This window comes from Marmota monax, unplaced genomic scaffold (genome assembly GCF_021218885.2).
Source record: "Marmota monax isolate L192 unplaced genomic scaffold, Marmota_monax_Labrador192_F-V1.1 WCK01_AAM20220418_F8-fsc00044, whole genome shotgun sequence".
Classification (NCBI taxonomy): domain Eukaryota; kingdom Metazoa; phylum Chordata; class Mammalia; order Rodentia; family Sciuridae; genus Marmota; species Marmota monax.
In genome coordinates this window covers 10,650,245-10,676,739 of record NW_026695198.1, presented here as the reverse complement: position 1 = coordinate 10,676,739, position 26,495 = coordinate 10,650,245, and the positions used below count along the sequence as shown (strand labels likewise).

Below are 26,495 nucleotides of genomic sequence, written 5' to 3'. Positions count from 1 at the left end.
AAGAGTGAGGAATGCTTAGTGCATCAGATTTCACTGGTGGTATGCCTTCAACATCAGGGCTCCAATCTGGTTCCCCTGAAACAGTTCTTTCCAAGATTATCGAAAGCTTATGTGTAACTAAATCAAAAGGAAGCAGGGTCTGTCTATCTTGACTGCTGCCTCCCTTGAAACATTCTCTTCTTTTTGCTTCTGTGGGAGGACACCTTCACTGGTTTTCCTCCTGCTCAAGGCCTTTCCACCTTTCTGCTAGGCTCCGTCTTCCATCCATTCTGAGTGGTAGAGTCTCTCCTTTCCTCCTCTCCTGGCTCCTTCCCCATTCTCCTGTGGTGTTCTGCATCTCTGCCACAGACTCCTTTCACCTCCAGTGTCCAACTGATCTTTAAAACCTTCACTGGAGAGTTAAGTAAGATTCTATTCAAGATCTATATCATAAGGCTGTTACTTATCATTAGTAAAATTCTTACTGAGTGCAGCTCACTGTGATACGTGCTTTATACATGATTTAATTAATTGCATACAACAACTCAATAGGGTTTGATTACCCCTCTTTACAGCTAAGGAAACTGAAGTGTTAAAAAAAAAAAAAGAGTAAGTTATTTACCCAAGACCACAGGGCTAGTCTATGTGACCCTATAATCCCGAGACCAGACTGATTTCATAAACACAGCAGAGCTTGACCTATCCCTTCTACTGTTGAAGCCAGTGGCCCTGTCGTAGCTGTTCCTCCCAGCTAGGCTTTTCTTACAGCCTCATGCCCACTCCTTTCATAAGATACCATGGCTCCAGTCAAGGGAGGCCTAACCATTTCTACCCTAGTCTACATATTCCCCAGGCCCTGCCCTGCTCTGCTTCTCCCCTTCTCTGGGATGCACTGCCTCCCTCTCAACCTCACAAGCACAGGTCCACATCCTACCTCCTACTCAGTTCATTTGGTTCTTCCTTTTCAAACTCCCTCCTCCAAAGCTTGTTTCCGTATATTTTCATTGTACATAATCTATATTTATTCTCTGGCATTTTCTACCTTTCTATTTTATGTTATCAATAATTATCAATTATTTTTTTTTACATTTTTTTATTGGTTGTTCAAAACATTACAAAGCTCATGACATATCATCTTTCATACATTAGATTTAACTGAGTTATGAACTCCCATTTTTACCCCAAATACAAATTGCAGAATCACATCAGTTACACATTCACATTTTTACATAATGAGGGGAGGGGGGATAGTAGGGGATAGGAAAGGCAGCAGAATACAACAATCACTAATAATTATCAATTATAAACACCTTTTGGGGCTACTTCCCCTAAGAGACTCCAAGCTCCTTTTTGTAGAACTGCTGACCAATTAATCTTTGTGTTCTTCATTATATCTTGATAGTTAAATTAAATGATAGAGATTTTTTTACCGGTAGGTAAGTCTGCTCTTGTAGCTCATTCCTGACACCTCTCTGTACAGGTAGAGGGACTGTGTGGTCTGTTGAGGAAGACGAACTTTCTAGATCCGACCACAAGATGGCACAGTGATTGCAGCGTGCTGGTATCTGTTGAGAATGGGCCAAACCAAGAAAGAAAACAATGTGATCTTGATAGCTGGATACTCAAGGAAAATCCAAGAGAATTTTCAAACTTAAAGCATTCTGTCAGTCGAGGAACTTTTTTCTTTCATGGATCCAGTTGACCAGCAGTATGGAAATCCCCATTCTTCTCTTTTCCCTTCTATTTATGCAAAAAATATTTGAGTATCTATGAACTTCCACGCTCTAGGTATTAGGCATACAGAAATGGGCATAAAAGGCAAGATCCTGCTCTGATGGACTAATATTCTGCAGCCTTCACCAGCAACCAACTGATGATACTACAGATAGAACCAAGAGTTTCTGTGCTATTTCTTGTTACTTCTGAAATCATCTTTTCCTTCTTCCCCATCAGAGATCAATTTATAGTTTTATATTATCCAAATGAGTTTAAGTTCAGTAAGCAAAAAATATATATATAGTAGTTTTTTCTTGATTTTTTTTGTAATTATATTTTCACAGTTATAAGTGTGTTATAATCTTTTACCAACCACAGTTAAGCTCAAAAATAAAGGGTTTGTCCAACTTTTGATGGACTTATCACATATTACCTAAATTACCATTCAGTTTAACTCAAAAAATGACTGCCAGCTGCACGTGTGAATTGGTTTTATGTAAGCTATGATTTGGGTCTATGACCATGACTATCATAGAACTTGAGATATGCCATGCCTATGTCACAGAGATGAGAAGATCAAAAGTATGCACTTCACCACATAATCACTTTTAATGTGGGGTGTTCTGGTTTGTCTTTCCCTTGACTAAGATTCCATGTAAGAGCCCATGCCAGGGGTGGGGGGAACTGCTTCTTATTTTTTCAAGTCCACATTAGGGCATTTTGGAGCAGCACTTATTTCTGAGTAACAGTGAACATAAAAGTTTTGTATTTTTAGAGTCTTCAAAACCATACTAGAGATTTTATAATACATCACTTTGTTTACCTACCTCACTTGGTTCTCATGGTGCTACAAGGTAAGTATTCCCATCCTTCAGAGGAAAATGCTGAAGAGCGATTTAGTAAATTGTCCAGAGTTAAACTGATTGTGAGGGTCAGACAGGAGTCAGATCCAGTTCTGAGTCTCAAAGGCCAGCCTGCCTCTCCACTACTGTTCCTCTTCACTCACTGCTTTTGCTCTGCATCTGGGCAAAGATGTTTTGAGACCTTCTTCCAGTAAGTTTTAAAGGAGTAGTTTAAAGATGACTTCTAAAACTGTACTGCCTGAGATTATGAAAAAATCTCTCTGTAACATGTCCCTGGCCACAGTAGGGAAAGGGCCCAGAGTTGGAGGCAAACTGAGGAATTATCAGGCAGTGGAGAAGGGTAGGCTGATGCTTCAAGAGAGAGGAACCCAACAATTCATACTGATGTTTTGAACCCCTTTTTGTTAATTATCTGTCAGCAAATGCTGCATAGGTCTGAGTATATAATTTAGAAGCTCACAATTTCTTTTTAAAAAATAATAACCTAAATAGAATTTGAAAGATCACCACTAATTCTGTTTCAGAAAACAACAGAGGCACACAAAGATTGGATATGTTCTAAATAATCTGAAAACAGGGACAGTAGTATGGGAGTAGGAAGAGCAAGTTGTACATGCACCTACCTTCAGGACAATTTATAAATTATCAGAATAATTTTAGAAGTTTCAGCCCCTGGTAACATGATTCCTTCACCCATCTCCAGTCTGTGTCTCTTAAAATTTGCTCCAAAAATAGTGAATCTCCTAAAGCTACCCAGGCCCATCATATAGTTAGACTCCCCTACCTGGAATACCTGCTCATGATTAACCAGCACTTATTCTTTTATCTAGGTTCCAGAGTTAACTTTCTTATTTTATTAATCAGATGCAAGCCTCCTAATTAGCATGGTGCTTCTTGTTTTCTAAGCTACTGCTAATGAATATGGAGATGCTTCTCAACTTACATTGGAGTTACATTCCAATAAACCCATCATAAGTTAAAGATACTGTAAATTGAAAATTTAATACACCTAACCTTTGGACACCTTAGCTTAACCTATCCTACTTTAAATGTGCTCAGAGTACTTGCATTAGCCTGCAGTTAGAAATCTCTTAACACAAAATCAATTTTATATTAAAACACTGAATATTTTATATAATTTATTGAATACTGCACAGAAAGTAAAATTAGAAGAGCCGTGTGGGTTGCTTTCACAATGTTTCAAGGTCAAGAAATCATAAATTGAACCATTGTTAAGTAAAAGACCTTCTATATTTAAAGGTGCTCTATGAAGGTTGAATGCAGACATTTCAGTTGGTAGTTCCTTTGGTATTTGATAAGTGAAACTTATCCCAGAACTATTTATCTGTAGATCTCAGTTCCAGTTAGAGTGTATTCCTGGAGCCTTTAAATCATGTAGTGTGATATGCCAGTTCGTAAGCAACAGGTGAACTGCACTGGCTTCCTCCAAGTTCAACAGCTGAGAATGTGGCCCTAAAAACTGCCTAGATATATATCCTTCCTAGTAAGGACTGAAGGTTACTCATATTTAAGCCTCTATTCCTCACATCCTAACCCCCAACCACCTTTGAATGGGGAGGAGAGATTTTGGTCTTTTCCAGTCATTGTCCTTGTAAAAGATTTTAGTTTAATAGTTTACAGAAAGTTTTCTTTTCATATTTCAGTAAATTCCTGTGAAAGTTTTTCTCATCCTTGTTAATTTTGTTTTTCCAGTATGAAAACCTTACCATTTTTTGTTTTCTATAGCTTTACTGAGATATAATTTGATATTTTATAAATTGTACTTGTGTGACACTGAATCTACTCTGGCCATACATATATATCCCTGAAACCATCACCACAGTCAACATAGTGAGCATATCCGTCATTCCCAAGAGTTTACTCATGCCTGTTTTTGAATGGTCCTTCCCTGTCCTAGCTCTTATCTTACCTCCTGTCTCCAGATAACCACAGATTTACTTCCTGTCACTATCATATATTTTGCACTTCCTACACATTCATATAAATGGAATTACACATTATATATTCTTTTCTCACCTGGATTATTTCATTAAGCATAATTATTTTGAGGTTTATCCATGTTAGTGCATGTATCAATTGTTCATTCCTTTTTATTGCCCATTTAGTAGCCCATTACTTGAATTTACTACAATTTGTTTATCCATTCACAAATTTATGAACATTTGGGTCATATCTAGTTTTGACATTTATAAACAAAACTGTGACTATGCATATACAAGTCTTTGTGAAGATGTGTGTTTTCATGTCTCTTGAGTAAATACACAGATGTGAAACGACTGTTATATGATAGGCCCATGTTTAACTTTTGTAAAAACCACCAAACTGTTTTCCAATGGAATAATACTGTTGTTACCCTACCATCAGTGATGGATAAGAATTCCAGTTACTTCCCATCGTCAACAGGTCTTGATACGGTCAGATGTTCAGTCTTTTTAATTTTGGTCATTTGAGTGAGTGGATAGCATTGTCTCATTGTGAGTTTTGTAAGTTTTTGTTTGTTTAAATCTGATGTATAATGTGCCAGCCAGCAGTGTAACAAGATTTGAAGTAGGCACATGATGGCTTAAAAACTAAATCATGCTGAACCACAAAAAGATTTTATTGTGATATTAATTTGCATTTCCCTGATGACCAATAATGATGCACATCTTTTCATATGTTTTTTGCCATCCGTATGTATACATGGGTAAAATGTCTATTCAAATCATTGACTCATTTTTAAGTGGAGTTGTTTTCTTACTGTTAAGTTTTGAATGTTCTTTATATATTCTAGATGCAGGTTCTTCATCAGATATACACTTTGTAAAGGTTTTGTTGTAGTCTTAGTGGTTTGTCTTTTTATTCTCTTAACAGGGTCTTTTGAAGAGTAGTTTTAAATTTTGGTGAAATCCAGTTTATTAATTTTTAACTTATGGGTTGTGCTTTTGGTGTTGTAACCAAAGAATTTTTGACTGGCTGTCCCAGAGATTTTTTCCAGTGTTTTCTTCTAGAAAGTTTATAGTTCGGGTTTTTTACTTAAGTCTGTGCTGATGTAGACTTAAGCTTTGTATGTGGTGTGAGATGTGGCTCCAGGTCAATTTCTTGGTATGTATACATCAAACTTTTCCAGCAACATTTGTTAAAAACATTTTTTGGTAAAATAATTTTTTAGTTATAAAAGTAAGGCATTTATATAATACAGAAAAGTATAAAGCCTGTATCTTGCCTATGTTATATTTATAACTTGCCTGTGTACATTTAAAGGTAATTACAATGGGAAGAGGGCTAGCATGTGTCACAAAATTAGGATTGCAGTGTATGCGCTTAATGCTGTGTCCTACTTTTTTTTGAAATTTTAACATTGTATGTTTTCCCATATTAAATATTATTCAATATTCTTTAACTGCTCTTTTCTGTGTGGTTAAATAATCTTAAACTGCATGATATTTAATAGCTACATAGTTCTTCTATCATATAGATATATTTTACCCCTTTTATTAGTTATTACCAATTTTATTCTTAAAATTTGAACATCTTTGTTTTAAATTTATTCTCATTTTTTGCTTTAATTTTTAGAAATGAATTATCAAGATAATGTTTTATAACTGCCTACTTCTTACCCTGATATACCACACTAGTCATCACCAATACCATTTGTTTTAACAGATGTATTTCTTAACTTGACCAAAAATGCATACAAGTGCAAGATGCCCAAACCATTGGGGTTTCAGGACACTTCACTCATTTGAATCCTTATAAAAATCTATAAACTACACTTAGAGTCTACCATAATATGCAATTCTAACCCTTGAGTTCTTCTGGATGTTAGCCACCCCCTCCCCCCCCCCAAGAAACACACACAATTTTTCTTTCCCTGTTTTTTCTTCTTTTGGGGGTAGGAGTTGTGCTGGGGATTTCACCTAGGGGTGATTTACCACTGAACTGTATGCTTAGTCCTTTTTTTTATTTTTTATTTTGAGACAGGGTCTCACTAAATTGCTTAGGGCATCTCAAAATTGCTGAGGCTGGCCTGGAACTTTTGATCCTCCTGCCTCAGCTTCCTGAGTCTCTGGGATTACAGGTATGCACCACTGCACCCAACTGGGGAAGTGTTTTCTTTTTTTATTATTATTTTTTATTTCTTACATATATGACAATAGTGAAATGCATTACATTCATAATTATCCATTCACAGCACAATTTTTCGTAACTCTGTATGTAAAGTATGTTCATGCCAAATTATGCCATTATACATGAGCTCCCTTACTTTTTTGCATTACAATTCTTAATACACCTTTATAGTACAATTTATCATATATCTGTTTATATATAAGGTATGTTGACACCAAATTCACATCTTCATACATGTATTTTGTATAATGGTGACTGTGTCCTTCCACCATCCTTGCTATTCCCCTTCTCCCTCCCTTTCCCTCCCATCCCTACTCCCTATCTAGAGGTAATCTTCCTCCTATGCTCTCCCTCCCTACCCCACTTTGAGTCACCCCCCTTATATCAGAGAAAACATTCGGCATTTGTTTTTTGGGGATTGGCTAACTTCACTTAGCATAATCTTCTCTAATGCCATCCATTTCCCTGCAAATGCCATAATCTTATTCATTTTTAGTGCTGAGTAATATTCCATTGTGTATAAATGCCACATTTTTTTTATCCATTCATCCACTGAAGGACATCTAGGTTGATCCAAAGTTTAGCTATTGTGAATTGAGCTGCTATAAACACTGATGTGGCTGTGTCTCTCTAGTATGCTGTTTCTAGGTCCTTTGGGTATAGTCCAAGAAGAGGAATAAATGGGTCAAATGGTGGTTCCATTCCCAGTTTCCCAAGGAATCTCCATACTGCTTTCCAAATTGGCGGAAGCATCTTCTTAATTGTACGTTCTTCAATGCAAAAATCATCCAAAACCCATAGAATTCTTTTCTTTTTCTAACTTTCTATGGTACTTGATCAGGCCATATAATATTGTTTTTAACTGTTGATATACCACACTAGTCATCACCAATACCATTTGTTTTAACAGATGTATTTCTTAACTTGACCAAAAATGCATACTTTGCAGCCACAGCTAGATTTCCCACTCCTAGAGAAATGGAATTGTGTCTGTCAGTAGCCATAATGATAAGATCTGTAATGTAAGTGCTAGGTGTTGGTAATACTTATTACATCAGTGTCCCATATTAATCTTTTTTAAACAATTTTTTATTTGTTGATAGACCTTTATTTTTATTTTATTTATATGGAGTGCTGAGATTCAAACCCAGTGCCTCACACATGCCAGGCAAGTGTCCTACCACTGAGTCACAGCCCCAGCACCCCCTTATTAATTTTAGTAGTGGTACTGTGTATAATTGAGCATCAGCTCTAGCTTAGGGACATGACGCAGTTCTGCAGAGAACATCTGGCATCCTTTTCTGCCTTGGTTTTCTGCCTTTTCTGCTCCTAAAGGTTAATCTTCATAATATGCACCAATAGAAGGTAACCCAAAACACAGGTTACTTGAGAAAACATTTTTTTTCTTTGTATTATTGTAGATGGACTTGCCCTTGGGAATTCACTTGGAAATGTAATATTCACATCATAAAGACAAACTCAGGATCTTAGAAATTTTCCCCAGTTCTTTATTTTGCTTCTACTTTTGGATACTCAGTTGTTTGTATCTTTCTGTGTGAACAGAGAAATCAAGGAAAGCACTGGTGGAGCAGGATTTTTCCGTGGCCCTTGCTCAGATAGACACCACAGATTTTTCCAAAAATTGTTCTGAAAACTCTCCCAGAGAAGATACTGGATATATTTAGAATAAAAAGAAAATAAGCAACTGACTTGAGAAATGATAGTTAACTTGGAATAATATTGCACTGAATAAAAATATGAGTAATGTAAAATAATTGTGATTTCGAGGATATAGATATAAATATATAGAGAGATAGTAATTGACTGCTTTTCATTTTTCAACGTACTATAAATGTTTTGCTTGTTTCACATTTATTTCTAACAGAATTTAAGAAAGGTTTTTGTTTTGTTTTTGTGGGGGTTTTTTTGTTATAAAGGACAAAGAATAAGTGATAATGTATACAAACAAGTTTGTTCATATGCCATTAACCAGATTGGGCCTGACTTTTGGAATTTCAAACTAATTCTTCTTTTCTTTTTAGGTTGCCTCTTGGTGCTGCCTTGCCGGTATTTGGCACCCAGAATGCTTCATTCTGTGACGGTCTATTAGTAAGATTGCCTTGCTAGAATTTGGAGCAGGGCCTCAGGTAGGTGGCTTTTATCATTATATGGCATGACTTTCAAAGTGATCAGTTATTTCAGTTTCTAAATAATGTAAGATATAATATTAAAAACTTTGAAAAGCATGCCACATAATAAGCATGCCACTTACAATTTTAGGATCCACCAGTGTATATTGTGATCAGCACAACTTCAGTAGTAGTTGCAGTCTAATGGAAGGCAATGAGCAGTCTTCTTCACTCTGCACAAAATATGTAGCTGCTGTAAAAGCTTGTTTGTTCATCTTCCCCAGAAAGTCCCCAGATGAACTCTTAATTGAGTCTTCCTTCTCTGAATCTTGCTTAGAGTGGCAGAGTATCCTGTACTGTCACTAGATGTCTGTCTGCTGGGGAGGATATGATTAACTGTTGTCTAGTGGAGAAGGGGATTAGATCTGCTTCCTGCAATGGGGCAGATGCTTGAGTAAGGCTAGGGTTTTTGGGAAGAGGACACACATGAGCATCTAGATTTCCCAACCTGTAAAGATGTGGCTCAATAGCACAGAATGAAAGTGTAGAAATATTTGGGAATCCAGGTATACGTGGATTTGGCACCAGGTAAGTCTGTCAGCAGTACCTCAAACACAGGGTGGGGGTTTAGAGGCCAGGACCCCCAGGATGGAGAGACTAGGGAAAAACAAAAGTGGTGTGCCAACTACCAGGGAATGAGCGCAAACTCTTAAACTCTCCACTGATGGCAAACAGGGACCCCACCATGGGGAGGAAAGGAAGACTTGGGCTGAGAGCCAGGCAGGCCCTCACAGTACATATAAACAGAGATTCACAATCAAATTAAATGTGCATAAATTAATTTGGCTAAAATTTTCTAATAAGCACAACATTCTATGGAGATTAAGCATTAAAATCAAGTTAGCATAAATTTTTAGCCATCAATTTACTGTAAATATTTTAAATAAAAAGTTAATGGTTTTTTAGTGTTATGAATTACAGATTTTCTTTACTTTTTGTACTTCATTATAGCTAATAAACTTTTTCATGAAGCTATTTTTTAGTAGGTAGAAAAAGGAGAAAAAAAGTTACTTTTACAGAGATTAAACTCCATTTTTGCGGGTTTTCTGTTTAGATTCCTCTGTATCTAATCAGTCAAAATTTATCTCTGATATTTTTAATATTACCCTTTCGTACATTTTAATTCCACAAGAAGAACATCCTCTCTAAAGATTTACAATTTTACTTTTGTTCCTTTTTCCCTCCCATAGAACTTCATTATCTATTTTCAAACAGTAAATCATGGTCAATCATGCTTAAGGAATTATTGGAACAGAATATTTGAAGGCAGAAATGTTCTGAAAATGCAAGTCCACTAAGTGCTGGCCAGGTTTGTCTCCTTGCGCATTTAGCCTCTGAGTAGCATGTGCCTGAGTCCCCCTAGCTTTCAAGGCCTGCTGAAGCAGAGAATGCTTGTCACCAACACAGAAGCAGTACAGACTGCCAGGTGGTTCTCTTGTGCCACTAAGTTCTTACCCCTTTTCCAGAGCACACTAACCATTTAATTCTATTGGGTTTGTCTTCTGAGCTTGCTTTATAACTTATTTGAGATTTCAGGAGCCCTGAAACACATTTTGTCTGCTTGCTTTGATTCCTGAACTTCCCTGAAATGGACTATAATTCTGTTCAACAAATATTTATCAAATGTCTTTTACATGCCGGGGCATTGGATAGGTGCTGGGGTTACAAAGATGAATAGTACCCTTTTTGTAGATGAGTTTATGGTCATCAGAGGAGAGACAGGTCATTTCAAAAGAGCCTTCCAGTCCATACTGGGATTAAAAAATTCTGAAAGGGAAGATTTTCAAGTTCATTCTCATACAAGTGGAATTGATCAAGGTATATAAATATCAAATCTCTCTTTAATTGTGCATGCCAGGGGAAGCCCCAGGGTCCTCTGGCGTCTGAGGGAAGTAGTGGCCATCCATCCTTAACTTGACAGTTTTGCCTGTTTACCTTCAGCTATGTGGAAGTAAATAAAAGTGGTTGTTTCCAAAAGTGATTTTACCCTGGACAGCCACATGGTGCAATTTAGGAGAGGTTCATGGCAAGTACAGAGTCTTACCTGGGTATGGATTCTGTTTTCATTACATTTTTAGTGCTGCTTGAACATGAGCATATAACATCGACAACATACATATCTCCTTAAGTAGCCCATATTTAAAATGTGCATTGTTTTGAGATGGCTTAAAACTAATTTCTCCGCATGAGCTTTTGTAAATAAGTAATACTTTCTTTCCTTAGCACTTTTCTTACATTGCATCTGATTTCTACTTTTCATTTGAATTTGTAGACAGATTCAGTGTGTGTGCTTGAGAGTTGAAACATTAAATCTGCATTATCCTGTATGTATGATTTTAATAGCATTAGGCAATTAACCATATAAGAATGGTTTTTTAGGGTACTTCAATGTGAACATTTTTATAATTGGTGTCAAATATTTTTGTTGTACCTCCAGAAACTTTAGGGAAGTTAGTGGTAATAAGTGTATCACAACTTACAGTACACAACCTTTGGGCTGCCTATATCATAGAAATAGTTGAATTATGAATATTCTGGAAATGTTTTATATAAATTTTATTACAAGCTCAGAAAATTCTTTAAAGTATTGATTAAACAATATTTATTATAATTTCACTTATTTGCTGTTAGGCATCATTGCTTCCCTTTTGCACACTTCCTTCCATTTGCAAATACTAACTGATTTCCCTATGAGAAGAAAATGAAAATACCCAATTTGCCCTCTGTTTTTAATTTTTTTATTTTGATAAGAACATAGAATCATAGGGACCACACACACAATAGTTAAAATGAAATGCTAGCTTCTGACTTATAGATCAGAGAGAGCTTTTAAGAAAGAAGAAAACCTTTTTAATTCAACATGGCATTTTCATTCCATAAAATTTTTTAAAAAGGAAGAAATATATTTCTGAATTGGAACATAATATTTGTTTCATTATTAAACCTTCATCAAGTTGTCTATTCATTCTGTGGGTATCCAGAGAACACATGGCCTTAACAGAAACTCCTGTTTGGTAAATAAAAGAAGTTATATTGGGATTTCTTGGAACTTGGGAATGTCAGCTTTGAAATTCATTGATAATTTTCTATTAGTTCTTAAAAACAAATAGATTGGCAATTTTCCTCCACTTTTTAGTTGTTATTACATTTATATTAAATGTAAGATATTTCTAATATCTTACTGATATCAGGTTAATTTCTTTTGTAAATTCCAAAGATTGTCTAGAATTACATTTTAATGAGTTGCTCACAATAAGTTGAAAAATATCAAATATACTAATTTGTAAAAGATCTCTTTATTTTTTATTTATTTTAGCTAACTATGATATCTAATATAGAAAAATAAATACTGTAGTTTTCCATATTCTGGTTATAAAATGAGGTCTTTGAGAACCTACTGTAACTCAGGTGAGTTAGATGCACATCTTTGCTGTGTTTCCTGCTTCACAGGTATTCTGGCTCTTTTCTATTCTCTGTAGGGATCTGCAGCCCCATCCAAGTGTCACATCATCTTCCCTGCTCTATTCCAGGCACCAATACAGCCACCAAGTTTTTATTAGGAAATTTGTACTAGGAATGGGGGCTCAATTAATGTTATCTACTCATCTAGTTGATTCCTTAGTAATAAAATCATCCAGAGCATGCTTGTTTTCTGAAGCAAAATAAGTATTTCAAACAGCTTTTTGTTATTATAATTGCTATTATTTTAATCTAAGACTTTTTAAACAATTGCTAAGTTTTGACAAAATACCTTTCTGTTGGTTTATTTGTTTGGTTAGACCAAAGCATATCCATGCTACCCAACTTTGACTTGAAAACACATGTTCTACCTTATGTCTTCTGTGGCAGTTGAGCAAATCTAAAGGTCATTGTTTTTGCTGGTTTTAATTTTTCTCATTCATTCAACAGTTATTTTACTGCATTTTTGTGGAAAACAACAGTGAATAAAACTGACATAGCCCTGTCCCATGCTGCCTGTGGTCAATTGTGCATTCTCTCCTGGGCTTTTCTAATAGTATAATTTTTTTATTCTTCAGTAATAAGTGATTTTACAAACCTATGGAAATTGAATGCTACAAATTATTGTACAGGATCATTGAGGTTGTTTTTTTTAAAAAAAGAAAGTTCTAAGTATGCTTTTGTCCTTCAAAATTGACTGTCTTCAATTGTCTTACTAACAGTTTCTTTCATATTGTTTCAAAACTCTATTAGTGTTTCACACATGTAAATTAAAATATTATAAACTGGTAAGTTTCCTTTTGTAATCTACCTGATTTATTCTATGAAAAACATGCTTCAAACAAATGTTGACATATTTTGCATTGTTTACTAATGATATTTGATGGTTAGCATAAGGTAGAATAAAACTTAGACAGTTGATAGCATTTGTCCCCACTTGACATTTAAATGTGAAAGAATTATTGATGCTGGTAAGTATTATAAAAATTCACAACTATTAATAAAGTAACTATGAGAACTATGAACTTTTTTAAAATACAGAAACAGTTTAAAAATAGTCCTGTTCTTTGTCACAGAATTGGTTTTAATAGGCCATCTGATGTGTGATTTATTTATTTCTTGCTTATTTTTTTGAGTCACTACTTTAGAATAATATAAAAGCCTGGAAGATAAACCTCTGTATGTGTGCACAGTCATACAGTATTCCCTCTAACTACTATTTCTGTGCATTCAGTCATTCTGAGGGGGAAAAAATGCCCATTGTGGTTATCAACAAATACTAGAAATGCTGTTGAGTCTTAGAGCAATTTAAAATAGGTCTGTGTATTTTCTACTTCTTTCACAAATCTTCACACCAAGGTAAAGAAGAATGTTTATGACTTGAAAAGCATCTTTGATGCATAACCAATATTTGATGTGTTTTCAAAAAAAGTAGAAAAGAAAAACACAAATAAATATATTTCAAACTTTTGAAAACAGTAATCCCAATACTCTTAAAAGTTTTTCGTGTTCCTATAAGAGAGAACACATCGATAATTTTAGTTAACATTTTAGTTAGGATTACATAAATATACAAGGTAAATAATAATTAATTCTAATCAGTTCTTGATTTTCTTAGGAGAAATAATTAGCAGTTGTTCGAAATTATTTGGCAGTTCAAGAATTTTAAATAGATTGAACATAGGGAAATTAACCATAACTGGAATAACTAAATTAAAATGATAGCTTTATTATTATTTTGTTTCAAAATAAGATACATGAGTTTTTATTGAAATGCTTAGACATTAAGATTTTTAATAAAACACAGTTGAAGAGTATACATAAATAAAAAATTTATATGGATTCAGGATGCAATAAAATTTATATTTTTTGGGAAAAGAAGAAAAAAATATATGAATTTATTGTTTACTAATAAACTTTGGTTTTAGATTTTTTTTTTCTCTCTAGATCATTTTCCACTCAGTTATACCAGCTATTTTAATAGTTAAATTTACTTTCTAAAATCTTTTACACTTTTTAAATGTTATGTTTGTTTCCTTTTGGAGATATTTAGCAGCTCTGAGAAAATTGGTGTTACCCTCTCTCTTGATCTTTTTAAATATGGGGACAAGATTTATCTACTTGTAAATTGTTTTGCTAACCGACCCTCGTTATAGAATGCAGTAAAATATATATGAAATAGAAGTTTGAGGATATAAGCACTTTCTTAACCACTCATTATGCCATCAAATTGTTCAACTCCTATGGGTCTTTCTTAAAATGGCAGTGGTGATGAATAAATGCATCCACCTCTTGGACTCACTGAATTCCAGGGAGGTAATAGAGGTGAAAACACACTATACTTGTAAGGTATTTATATTATTAAAATAACATAATATACAAAACGGTCTTTCATTTCTTACTTACCCCACCCAAAACTCACTATGTTCCCTGGGCAAGTAAGTATTTACAAAGTTAATTTTATCATTTTGCAGTTTTGATGTGCATAATTCAGTTCTTCATTTATGCATGTCCTGTGCTTTACAAAAGAATGGAGCTTTTGCTTTAACTTTTAAAGTATCTTTATTGGTCTAAATTTTTATTTTTCTTGTCTTTTAAACTGTGAAAATAATGCTGCTTTCATATATGCCCTTAGTATTTTTGTAATGATGCTTGAATGTCCTCTATTAATATTTTTAATATATCATCGAATCATAAAGTATGTAAAAATTACATTTCAAGAAAAATTATTAGGTTGTTGTTTAGAACTTTAAAGTTATTTTTACTTAATCTTTGGCTATTGTATTTTAACTACTTGATTTATATTTCAAGTTCTTGTAAATAATGATTTCTAAATGTTTATCTTTAAAATATGCAGAGTTTACTAATCTCTGTATGCCTTGTTCTCTCTATAATAGATAATACTAGGTATTTCTGCCTTTTGACCATTATTATTTTCATATATACTTGTACAATCAAGAATTAACGCTTTTTTTTCCTAAGCATGCTCTCAGTCTACTGAAGATCATGCTACTGATGGGAATTTGTATGCTATTTTAAGATTTTTCAACAATAATCTTGTAAAGCAAATGATGCTTCTTCCTAATCCTCCTCCTCCTGTATCAAATCTGTATTTAATTTTCCTTGCATGTTTTTGAAATCTAACAGAGCAGAATTTTTGCTACATGTTAGCAATCCTTATAGTATTCTTAAAAATAAATTGACAGGTATTAAAAGTAACAAGTGTGGCTCTGAGAAGCCCCATTTGCACAAGCGTACACAGTGTGAACAGGAGTGCTTTGGAGTGCTTTCACCAGAAGGCCGTGGTTCTTTGGTGTGGTTCCAGATGTGCTTTCTAAGAAGGACCTGAGTGTGTCTCTTCCATAATATTAAACTTAATGAAATTTTGATTAGTTTACTTTACAAACAGTAACTCTAATCCCCATTTCTCTATGTAGACAAGTTAGTTTTATTTTTTTAATTTTTAAATTGAATTTGGGAAACAAGTAGGGAGTCATTCAGCATCACAAATTACATTTATCTAGATAATACTATTTTAATTTTTATTTCTGCATTTATTTGTTCATGTAAATGTGCTTAGAACTAATAAAAATATGCAATTGGTGACAATGCATGACTCATCAGCAGAGTATGGAATGTAAGCATGTGCCATGAAATTGCAATTCTTTCATCCTTTATTTTCTGTCGTTTACATACTAGTTCCATTTAGAGTGTAGTCCATTCTTTTTTTTTTTTGTTCTCTCCCCATAGATTAGCCAAAATGGGAAGAATTGGATTCCACTCTCTTCCACGAAGAGTTAATGGGACTGGCTAAGATCAAAATCTGAGGCTTTTTCCATCTGTAATCAGGTATGCATTGAACAAAAATCACTATAATACTGTGCATGCACCTTTAAAATAATTGGCTAATATGCATTATTGTGAATATGGTCTTTTATTAGATGTTGAGCTCACAACATTATATTTATTCTGTAGTTTTAATGCACCTATGATAACTAATTTGAGTTCTGTAATATATTAAGATTAAAAGCTATTATCAGCCATGAAAAAATTTCAGCTGGTCTTAGAAAAGTGTAATATTTGATATTAGTGCCTGTCTTCATTGCTCAGTATGTACATCAAAGATTACCATTCATTTGTTGTTCCATATTGAGTATCACCAATTTAATATAATCAATTTGTTTATATACTATTTCATAGTACACTTTTCATACTTCTTTCCCAATAACATAGAAGATATTTTTCCCAACTGAAATTCTCTTCATTAGAGTTGGATTCTATAACACAATTACAGTTATGACCAATTTCTGATGTATTTTCAGATACCAGTTAGAAACTCCATTTTATTTTGATTCTGCAATTGGAAAATGATCAAATTGTTCTAATAAGATTCATAAAAGCATGTGTTAGGGAATCAAAGAATGAAAATTAGTTTTTTCTTCTTGCCATGACAGAACTTTATATTAGAGTTTATAGTACCATTATTGATTACAGCAAAATAGCTGTGTAGGTCTAATTTCAGAGAGAGGCAGAGAAGCTGTCTTCTGAATGAGGATATAACAGGAAATGAACAACCCCTTGAAGATTCAGAAAATCCCAAAACAGAGGGAACATATTATTTTAGCATTGGTAGTGTCAGTTGCATTATGTTAGTGTCACTTTTAAACTGCAAGAAGAACTTTCAGACAATTTGAACAGCATGAAGTTTACCTAATCAAAAAGAAAGGACACTTGATTAGCTTACCATACATATGCTTTATCACTTTAATCAAATTAGTGGATCATTACTGTATTTTGTCTGCTTAGGGATAGCCTCTGTTAAATACAAAAAGACCTATTGGAACATACACTTAGGTTTACCATAATGTACTTATTTTAGAGCTTCTGCAAAAGTATTACTGGAATCTGAAAGTGAGGATAATAGACCTAGTTTGTGAAGGCAAGAGTCAGTCTAATACCAAAATACAAGTAATACAAGGAAGGTGGTTTCCATTTTTTTTAATATATAATAGGATGAAAATCCAATTAGTTCGTAGTTGGTAATCATCATTTAGCTACCTTTGAGTTTTCAATTTAAAGATCAGGTCTTTTTAAAAGAGGTTGCAGGTATTATCATTTATGTGGCCTCTTAAAAATACCTCACTAAACTACTTTGAAGAAACATTGAGGAATTATTTAATTTATACATTAGTTGGATCTTTGGAGGCTCAGTTTTTTTAATCTGAGTAATAGTTGATAATATTTGCTTGTCTATGTAGGTTTCAATTCAGTTTTAATTTTTTTGTTTAAATTTTAAAAGTCATACTCTGCTGTACAATATATATTTTTGATTCTTTCTCACAGCATCAATAATGAATTGAAACTCTGACATCTGACATACATTTTTGCCAACCCAAGTGATGTACTCATGCACAGGTATTGTGTGCTTTTATTGGAAGTCCCAGCAGGTGTGGTACACTTAGGTTAGGGGTGTGTCAAAGGCTGACCCCCTTAGCTTTTGGGGATGCCTAATGTAACTCCAGCTGATCTGCTAAGCTCACTGTGTCCAGTGAACTTAATCATTCTCTAATGTAAAAAATATTGAAGGGCATTAAGCATCTCCCTCCCACTATAATGACAAGGAACTATGTTCTTCACCTAATAACACATTGAAAGGTTTTATCATTTCAAGAATGTGTATTTGTTAAGAAAATAAATCATTTCTGTTATTGACTTGGGATCCCTTAGAGTACAATGACACTGGTTTAAAGAGTACATTTTCACTTTGGGTGGTGCATTCTACTGTTCCAGGCCTTTAATGTCTGGGCTTTAAGTATTTCCACAGACTCAATGGTTTTCAGTTGCCTGTTTGTACCTATAATACAGGTGTGACTAGAGCTGACAGGCATAAATTAAAATGACTTTTCCACATTTAAACATTTTTATATTTTTAGTCAGTTTGTTTTCTAACCCCTTGTGAAAATTGAAGCTAAATAATGCCACTTTTAGAATCATGTTTTGTTGCTTCCTGAGAGTTCCTGAAATCACTACTGCTATGCCTAAGTACATCATTTGTCAGGTGGAATGTCAGGGTATGTATGAACTGTTCATTCTGAGCAATGCATTTATATGTGTTTTGACAATATAAAGAAACCTACAGATATTACATTGGACCAGCTGAATCCATTTTATGGTTTCTTTTTTAATTCAAAAGCATCACATAGCAAATAAAATTTTTTAAAATTGAGTTTAGTTACAAACTAGTTGTTTCTTATTTTTTTTTCCAGTCCCTTTTTGCTTTCTTTTACGACCACATGAAACTTGAGAAGCCACCTAAAGCTATATCATTTAGTGGAGTTGGGCAGTTCCCAAGTGTCCAACAAGAAGGCCTGGTTTAGGCTGCGATGGCCACTGTCATTCCTGGTGATTTGTCAGAAGTAAGAGATACCCAGAAAGTCCCTTCAGGGAAACGTAAGCGTGGTGAAACCAAACCAAGAAAAAACTTTCCTTGCCAACTGTGTGACAAGGCCTTTAACAGTGTTGAGAAATTAAAGGTTCACTCCTACTCTCACACAGGAGAGAGGCCCTACAAGTGCATACAACAAGACTGCACCAAGGCCTTTGTCTCTAAGTACAAATTACAAAGGTATTAAACTCTATTTGTCTTTCAGATTATATTTTCTCTTATGTTGGCCATTTGAAGCCATTGTAAACGTATGTATTTGTATACACATTTTTCAGCTAATTTGCAGAAAGGAAATGTTAAGTAGATTAGACAATGGCTAGTTTTTACTATTCTAAATCACATACTTTTGTGTTAGTGTCTTTGGATTTTTTTAAATAAAATGCTTAATGAGAGTAGAATTTCTGTTTGTAGAAAAAAATTACGAGAAGAAAAGGGTATGGACATTTACGTGAGTATATTCAGTCTTGCTCATTTGCTTCTGTAATGATAGCTAAAAACCAGCAAAAACTAAAGTGGCAACTTAAATGGCTCAAGTTTTGCAGTGTTTAGGTATATTAACTATCCTTTTGGTACATAGTAAGTTGAGCAGATTCCATTATTAAGGGAAGTTCTGTGTTAGCATAGTAGTTTTAGCTGCCCATTTGAAAAGTGAATACATGCCATTTTCATTGTGCCAGTTACTTACAAAATATATCTGTGTTTAAAGGCACATGGCTACTCACTCTCCTGAGAAAACCCACAAGTGTAATTATTGTGAGAAAATGTTTCACCGGAAAGATCATCTGAAGAATCACCTCCATACACATGACCCCAACAAAGAGACGTTTAAGTGTGAAGAGTGTGGCAAGAATTACAATACCAAGCTTGGGTTTAAACGACACTTGGCCTTGCATGCAGCAACCAGCGGCGACCTCACCTGCAAGGTATGTTTGCAGACTTTCGAAAGCACAGGAGTGCTTCTGGAGCACCTTAAGTCTCATGCAGGCAAGTCATCTGGGGGGGTGAAAGAGAAAAAGCACCAGTGCGAGCATTGTGATCGCCGGTTCTACACCCGAAAGGATGTCCGGAGACACATGGTGGTGCACACTGGAAGAAAGGACTTCCTCTGTCAGTACTGTGCACAGAGATTTGGACGAAAGGATCACCTGACTCGACATATGAAGAAGAGCCACAATCAAGAGCTTCTAAAGGTCAAAACTGAACCAGTGGACTTCCTGGATCCATTTACCTGCAATGTGTCTGTGCCTATAAAAGATGAGCTCCTTCCGGTGATGTCCTTACCTTCCAGTGAACTGTTATCAAAGCCATTCACAAACACTTTGCAGTTAAACCTCTATAACACTCCATTTCAGTCCATGCAGAGCTCAGGATCTGCCCATCAAATGATCACAACTTTACCTTTAGGAATGACATGCCCAATAGATATGGATGCTGTTCATCCCTCTCACCACCTGTCTTTCAAATATCCATTCAGTTCTACCTCATATGCAATTTCTATTCCTGAAAAAGAACAGCCATTAAAGGGGGAAATTGAGAGTTATCTGATGGAGTTACAAGGTGGCATGCCCTCTTCATCCCAGGATTCTCAAGCATCATCATCTAAGCTAGGGTTGGATCCTCAGAATGGGTCCCTAGATGATGGTGCAGGGGACCTCTCCTTATCAAAAAGTTCAATCTCTATCAGTGACCCCCTCAACACACCAGCATTGGATTTTTCTCAGTTGTTTAATTTCATACCTTTAAATGGTCCTCCCTATAATCCTATCTCAGTGGGGAGCCTCGGAATGAGCTATTCCCAAGACGAAGCACATTCTTCAGTTTCCCAGCTACCCCCACAGACACAGGATCTTCAGGATCCTGCAAACACTATAGGTCTTGGGTCTCTGCACTCACTGTCAGCAGCTTTCACAAGTAGCTTAAGCACAAGCACCACCCTGCCACGTTTCCATCAGGCTTTTCAGTAAGATTCTGGGACATGAATTCATTACAGAAATGTATGTGTAGCCCTGCCTTAGGTGATCTTTTTTATTTTAGTGCCTACTTTAAGACAGTATAGAAATTTCTGCTTTTGTATAATACCAGTTTTCATTAAGTCAGTATAAAATAGAAACTAGCTTTTTAAATGAGCTTTGGAACCATTTGTGTTCAGTTATGTTTACCTGGGTATTTTGTCCTGATTCACTGCCAATTGTCATAGTCTTAAAAAGAGTTTTATTTCATATAGGAAAGCCATTATTATTAATAAAGTTTTACAAGTCCCATGTTCAGATTACTTTTAGATCTTAGATTGTTGTTTTTATCCATTAACAATGGCTCTTTTTGACATTTGGCTCATTATTAAAAAAAATTGAAATAGAATGTAAATTTTATAAAATGTATGTGAATAACTTGAGAGTTTTAAAATTTTTACTAGCCATGAAATGGATTCGTAATCAAGTGTTTTACATGACTTAAGAATCCAGTTTGGGGAGATAACAGATGTTTCCTAGACATACTATAATTTCAGATCAGTATATTTTGAAAACTTGTTATTGTCTGGCTAAAATATTTGCTAATAATTTATGAGCATATAAAGAAGATAAAACCAAAACACAAAGCACCAGTATTTAAAGCAAAAAGACTCCTAGTAAGGTAACACAGCATTGTGTGTTACATAAGAGCCAGCCCTTAATTAGTGGCCATGGTTCAGCCTTCTTAACTATCTTTCCATTTAATAATATTAATAGTGTATGGCATGGGAGCCTTCAAGGGTCAGCATATAGATAATTCTCTTTAATCTATACCACCCTTCACAACCAGAGGGTGGCTCAGGTGCACCAACAGTTTTATTTGGATTGTTGGTCCACAGTTAGTCCAGAATCTAGAGCCATTGGGAACTATAGACAGTAGGTGTGTTAATCCCAGAGTAGACTCAGCCTGTAAGGTGTGATAGACTTATAAGCAGGAAGGAAGGTATAAAGTACACAGTTGAACTTGGGAACTTACCTAGGGATTCTGTCTGCTGTTGCCAGGGTTGAAAACTGGACTCTTTAAAACAGTAAAGTAAAAACATTACCACTTACATCCCTTCTTGCTGAATTTGATACATCTTTCTTTCTCTAAGAGCCAAAGCAGAAAACAAAAATAACAGTTTTGCCCCATGGTATCTTTACTATTCATTGGAAATCCATCTTTCCCTGCTATTTCGGGATGGAGAATTTAAAGTTAAATGTATTAGAAAACTATTTAAGGAATTACCATAAAATTTTGAGTAACTAAAAATATATACAGTAAAGCCCCACTTTAACATACCTCTGGGAAATGGGAGAAATATTGCAAATAAGTTGAATTTGTAGGGAAATGAAGTAAAGTAAAACAAGCACTGTCTTAGTGAATGTCAAAACAAGAATATTGTTTTCACTGAATAAAATAGTTATGGGTTTTTTTCACATTAGATAATTATCATAATCTTTTCAATGGTATAATCATTATATTTTTTCAAAGGGTCATTTGGGACATCAACCTAAGAAACATATCTATTAAGCACTTCTTAACACCTTATTGTGGGACCCCGTCTGTGGGGGCAGGGGAAAGGGGGAAGGTTTATAGAAGAGTATATATCTCTTTAAAAAAGAAAAGAAAGATATTTTTGAGCACTCATTAGCCCTGTATGGGAGCTTGTTTCCCTTTTGTAGGGCCAATTATCACTGCAAATTGCAATGTTTACCAAGAATTTTTTAAAATGAGTGCAGATTACTGAATATAATACATTATTTAAAATATTTGGGAGTAGTATAATTTGTGGAGAACTGTAAATTGTAATAATGTAAATGGGGGTTTCACATATTTTATATATATATATATATATATATATACACACACACACACGTATATCGCACTTCATAGAATCAAAGTTGCTCTCTGAAGGAGCTTTGGCTCTTCATATTTTATCATTGCTCCTATTTTATTTTTAATCCTAGGAGCAGTAGTTTTTATACTTATGTATTTAAATTTTATTATGAAAAATTACATTTTATTAAAAAAGTGTGTTCCAAAGGCATTAAAATTATATATGTTAATAAGGAAATACATTTTTAAAATTTTCAAACTGCTCCTAAGCTTTTGGTTAGGAGAATATTTGCTCTGAAAGTAGGCTTTCGCTCTGCTTCATTACTGCTTCCTTTAGTTTCTATGAAACAGATTGCTTACCTAAATCTTTAGTTGAATGATTAGTGTTCAATATTGCTTTTAATCATCATAAAAAAGGAAAAAAGAAATTTGGTGACAGAGCACAAATAAGTAGAAAACCAATTTTTAAATAGAGATCGCAAATAGCAAGTGTGGAAGCACTACTTTATTCTGAAATTTGCTTAAAAATAAATCAAATTAATGAACTGAGACGATGGCCTTCATGGGCTGTATTTCACTACTAATTAAAAAAAAAGGGAGTACCAGGATTTATGAAATAAAGCATTTTAGAAATGGAGAATGGCGCCATATATGTATATATATATATTTTTAAACCTATACTTGCCCTGCATGGATTCAAAGACATGGAGGCACATCTTCCAGGGCACTAGTGTTAAAATTATGGAGTCTTAATTTTCATATATGCACCTATTTGCCTGTTATTGCCCCAGACTTGAAATAACACTTCAAAGTAAGAGGGAATTCAGCTAATTCATTTTTTAAATTGACTGCAGTGGTCACTAAACTGTTTTTGATAGAATTTCTATGAAAGATGAGGCAGACTTGGTTATATTAATTGCACAATGTTCTAATAAGGATGTAACACAGAATTGGCTCTTTTTCTAGATAAAAAAAAAAAATTGTCATTTGTTTTTATTTGAAGTAGATTAAGGATGATTATTGCCAATGCTGTTTTCATTCTCCAGTGGCCAGAATCATCATCCTTGAAATTTCTGGTAGTGCCTTAGCTTGGTTAAAAAGGGGGTGGGATTAACATTAAATAAAAATATTTTAGTGTAGAATTTGGAGCTCAGACAAGATATTGAACCTCATTCAGTTTGACTTCCACATGTGTGTACAAACTAGGTCACAAACACAGAAGTGTAAATGTGGAAGGATCTTGGCACTGTAAGCAATATTACCCATTGATGTATCCAAATATCATCTTTATATTGCTATTGGTCACTGTTAAAACTTTCATTTTAAGATCCTATTATCAAGTTCAGTTTTTAAAAACTTTGTCCTGGCTGGTCATACATCACTCTTTGTGCATCCTTTTAATTTTATCTAGTGTTTCTTTCAAGCTGTGTATTTTTGCCTCTTTGTTGCTTGTGCTTTATTTTTCTTAGTCATTTGTGAAATATAGTGATATATTGTGTTAATTTGGACAGTAGCGGTTTTTAAAAACCATATACTGACTGAAACATGAGCCAGAGCTGATTGCTTTATTAAGCTAATAATGAATGTTATAGAGTACATACTTTCAGGATCGTTCATCTAGTGAGCAATACACATATTATAGGCCAATATTTTTTTAAAAAAAAAATAGAGCTTGGTCAACCTCTATACTACACATATTACAAGATATAGCACTTTCAAAATGAATCTAAACCTTTACAGAAACTTTCTTATAGGTTATGCCTTTTATTTTAAGACTTATTATAATTTGTTTCAAGTGCCATTAGATGATATATATGTAGGCCTTTGATATATAATGCTTTGTGTACAAAATATGGTAGATGGTATTTTAAACAGGTACATTTTTACAGTGTTTTCTTATCAATTTGCTATATTGCACAGAATCAGTGTGTGTCTTTTCATAAGGTTTTACAATGGTTTATTTTTTTACAAGGTTTACGTGTCTCAAAGCACACTGTCTTCCCAGTACGTAAGTTAAATACCAGTTCACCCAAGTTGCTTCTAGCCTACTGAGATCCATGTGACGTTGGAGGAGATCTTTTAAACGTTGAGTATTCCTCATTAGCAATGGCAGACTTGTCTCTGACAAATGAGTGCTTGAGTTGAGTTTGTCTTGTTTTTCTCACTGTGTCAGCAGCCGTGTCTACAACACGGATAGGCTATTCTGATTACATAGATTTATATAAGTTGTGTTGTGTAGATTCGTGCTTAAAACACCACAGAGAACTCCTTGGAGATCATATAAAACAAGATAATTCTACCAGTCTTGGTAACGGCACACTTAAATCACCATTCAGGTACTTCAACAGCATGATCAGTCCTCTGAGGATGGAAGGCAGTGTCTTTTGATAAGTTTTCTAGCTCTAGAAATGACACAGAACTATTGCTAATGTATAAACACTTCATTGTATAAGCTTCAGTGGTACAGGTGAACCAGAATGAATGTCTCCTCAGAAACACTCCTTCAATATTATGTTGGATCATGCTGCTAATGTAACTTGGGATACAACTCTTCATGGTGCTACAAACTTCTCTGTCTCGTTCAGTTGTATTTTTTTATCCATAGGAAAAGGACTACATTAGGTGTAAAGGTGTACAATATATTTTTATACTGTGACTTAATTTGTCATTAACAAACTTTTACACCACCACAATGTATTCATGTGCACTTGCAAAAGGAGATCTTGGACATGCAAATGTTATCAGAACAAACCCAGCTTTTGTCCACAAGGTGACTGTGACTCAGAATGAAAAGTGGGCTTCATATTAGAGTGTGGAGTGAAGAACATGCTGTAAGTTACTAACAGCCCTTTGAATTTAACAAAAACTGGGAATCCATTAGGAAATGGATTGCATCATGCCTGAACATAAGCTGGACTGCTGAAAATGTATTTTTAGCTAATGAAAAAGTGTTTGGACTAGTACTCTAAAAATGTTCTAATGGCAAAGTATTGAGTCAAAATAGAAAAGAAAAAAATCTGCATTCCAGACTGAATTTTGTATATTTTTATTGCATTTAAAATGGCTATTCTGTGATATTGGGAAATCAAGTGGCTTATCATGTATATCATGTACTTAAAATGTATTCACAAACTACTGTTGTATTTGTATAAAATATAGACAAAGATCATATTTGTGTGTGTGTGTATATATATAAGCTCTGTAAAATAGTGATCACATTATGGAGCTGCAGTGATACTACATTTTAAACATTCACATCCAGAGAAGCAGGCTATTTATTGTCCAGATACCCAGATTTAAAATATTAATTTGCTGCCAATTAAACAATAATAGTACTGCAGCTTCTTGTGGCCTACAGTGTTATGTTTGCTGTAAGAAAAAAATGTAAATTCCATAAAATATATGAATAAAATTAGAGTGCCTTTAGATAATGTAGATATTCCTGAAATTTTCATAGGCGATACACTAATAGAACATTTTTTTCTTAATTTATAATTATAAGTAGTTTCTCATTTGAAAAGTGTAAGTTTCTAAGTAAATGTAAGATTCTTGGCAGGGGAGGAGTTTTAAAATTTTTCACATCTTTAGAGAAAGCTCAGAAATTATAAATAAAAAATAGTCAAAACACCAAAACTTTAATCTAGGGGAGTTTAGAATTCAGAAAAAAAAAAGTAACTTCTTCTTTGTGCTACAATTGGCATTTAGCATTTCTTTAGCACTTAGTGTCAGTACTATAAACCTTTTAGAAATTCCCCTGGGATTGTTTACCTAAAATTTTACTAAAGAAAGCTCTCTTGACAATTCATGTGGACCAAAATGGTTATCACACACCTATCATTTCAGCTCAAACTTGTCAGTTAAATAGCCAGTAATGCAGCTCCCTAG

The 26,495-nt window shown here is 34.3% G+C and overlaps 1 protein-coding gene across 10 annotated transcripts in view; it reads left to right on the top strand.

Moving 5' to 3' along the window:
• Window positions 1-25,781, top strand: part of Plag1 (PLAG1 zinc finger) — a 44,889-nt gene extending 19,108 nt beyond the window's left edge. Inside the window, exons 2-7 of one of the 10 annotated variants that reach the window (XM_058573984.1) lie at window positions 6,543-6,639; window positions 8,732-8,836; window positions 10,069-10,187; window positions 16,088-16,186; window positions 18,604-18,962; window positions 19,489-25,781. In XM_058573984.1, coding sequence (XP_058429967.1) covers window positions 18,721-18,962; window positions 19,489-20,746 — 1,500 coding nt within the window. In that variant the 5' untranslated portion in view covers window positions 6,543-6,639; window positions 8,732-8,836; window positions 10,069-10,187; window positions 16,088-16,186; window positions 18,604-18,720 and the 3' untranslated portion in view covers window positions 20,747-25,781. The other 9 variants (XM_046428603.2, XM_046428599.2, XM_046428600.2 and 6 more) reach the window with 9 other exon arrangements.
• The last annotated feature ends 714 nt before the right edge of the window (window positions 25,782-26,495 follow it).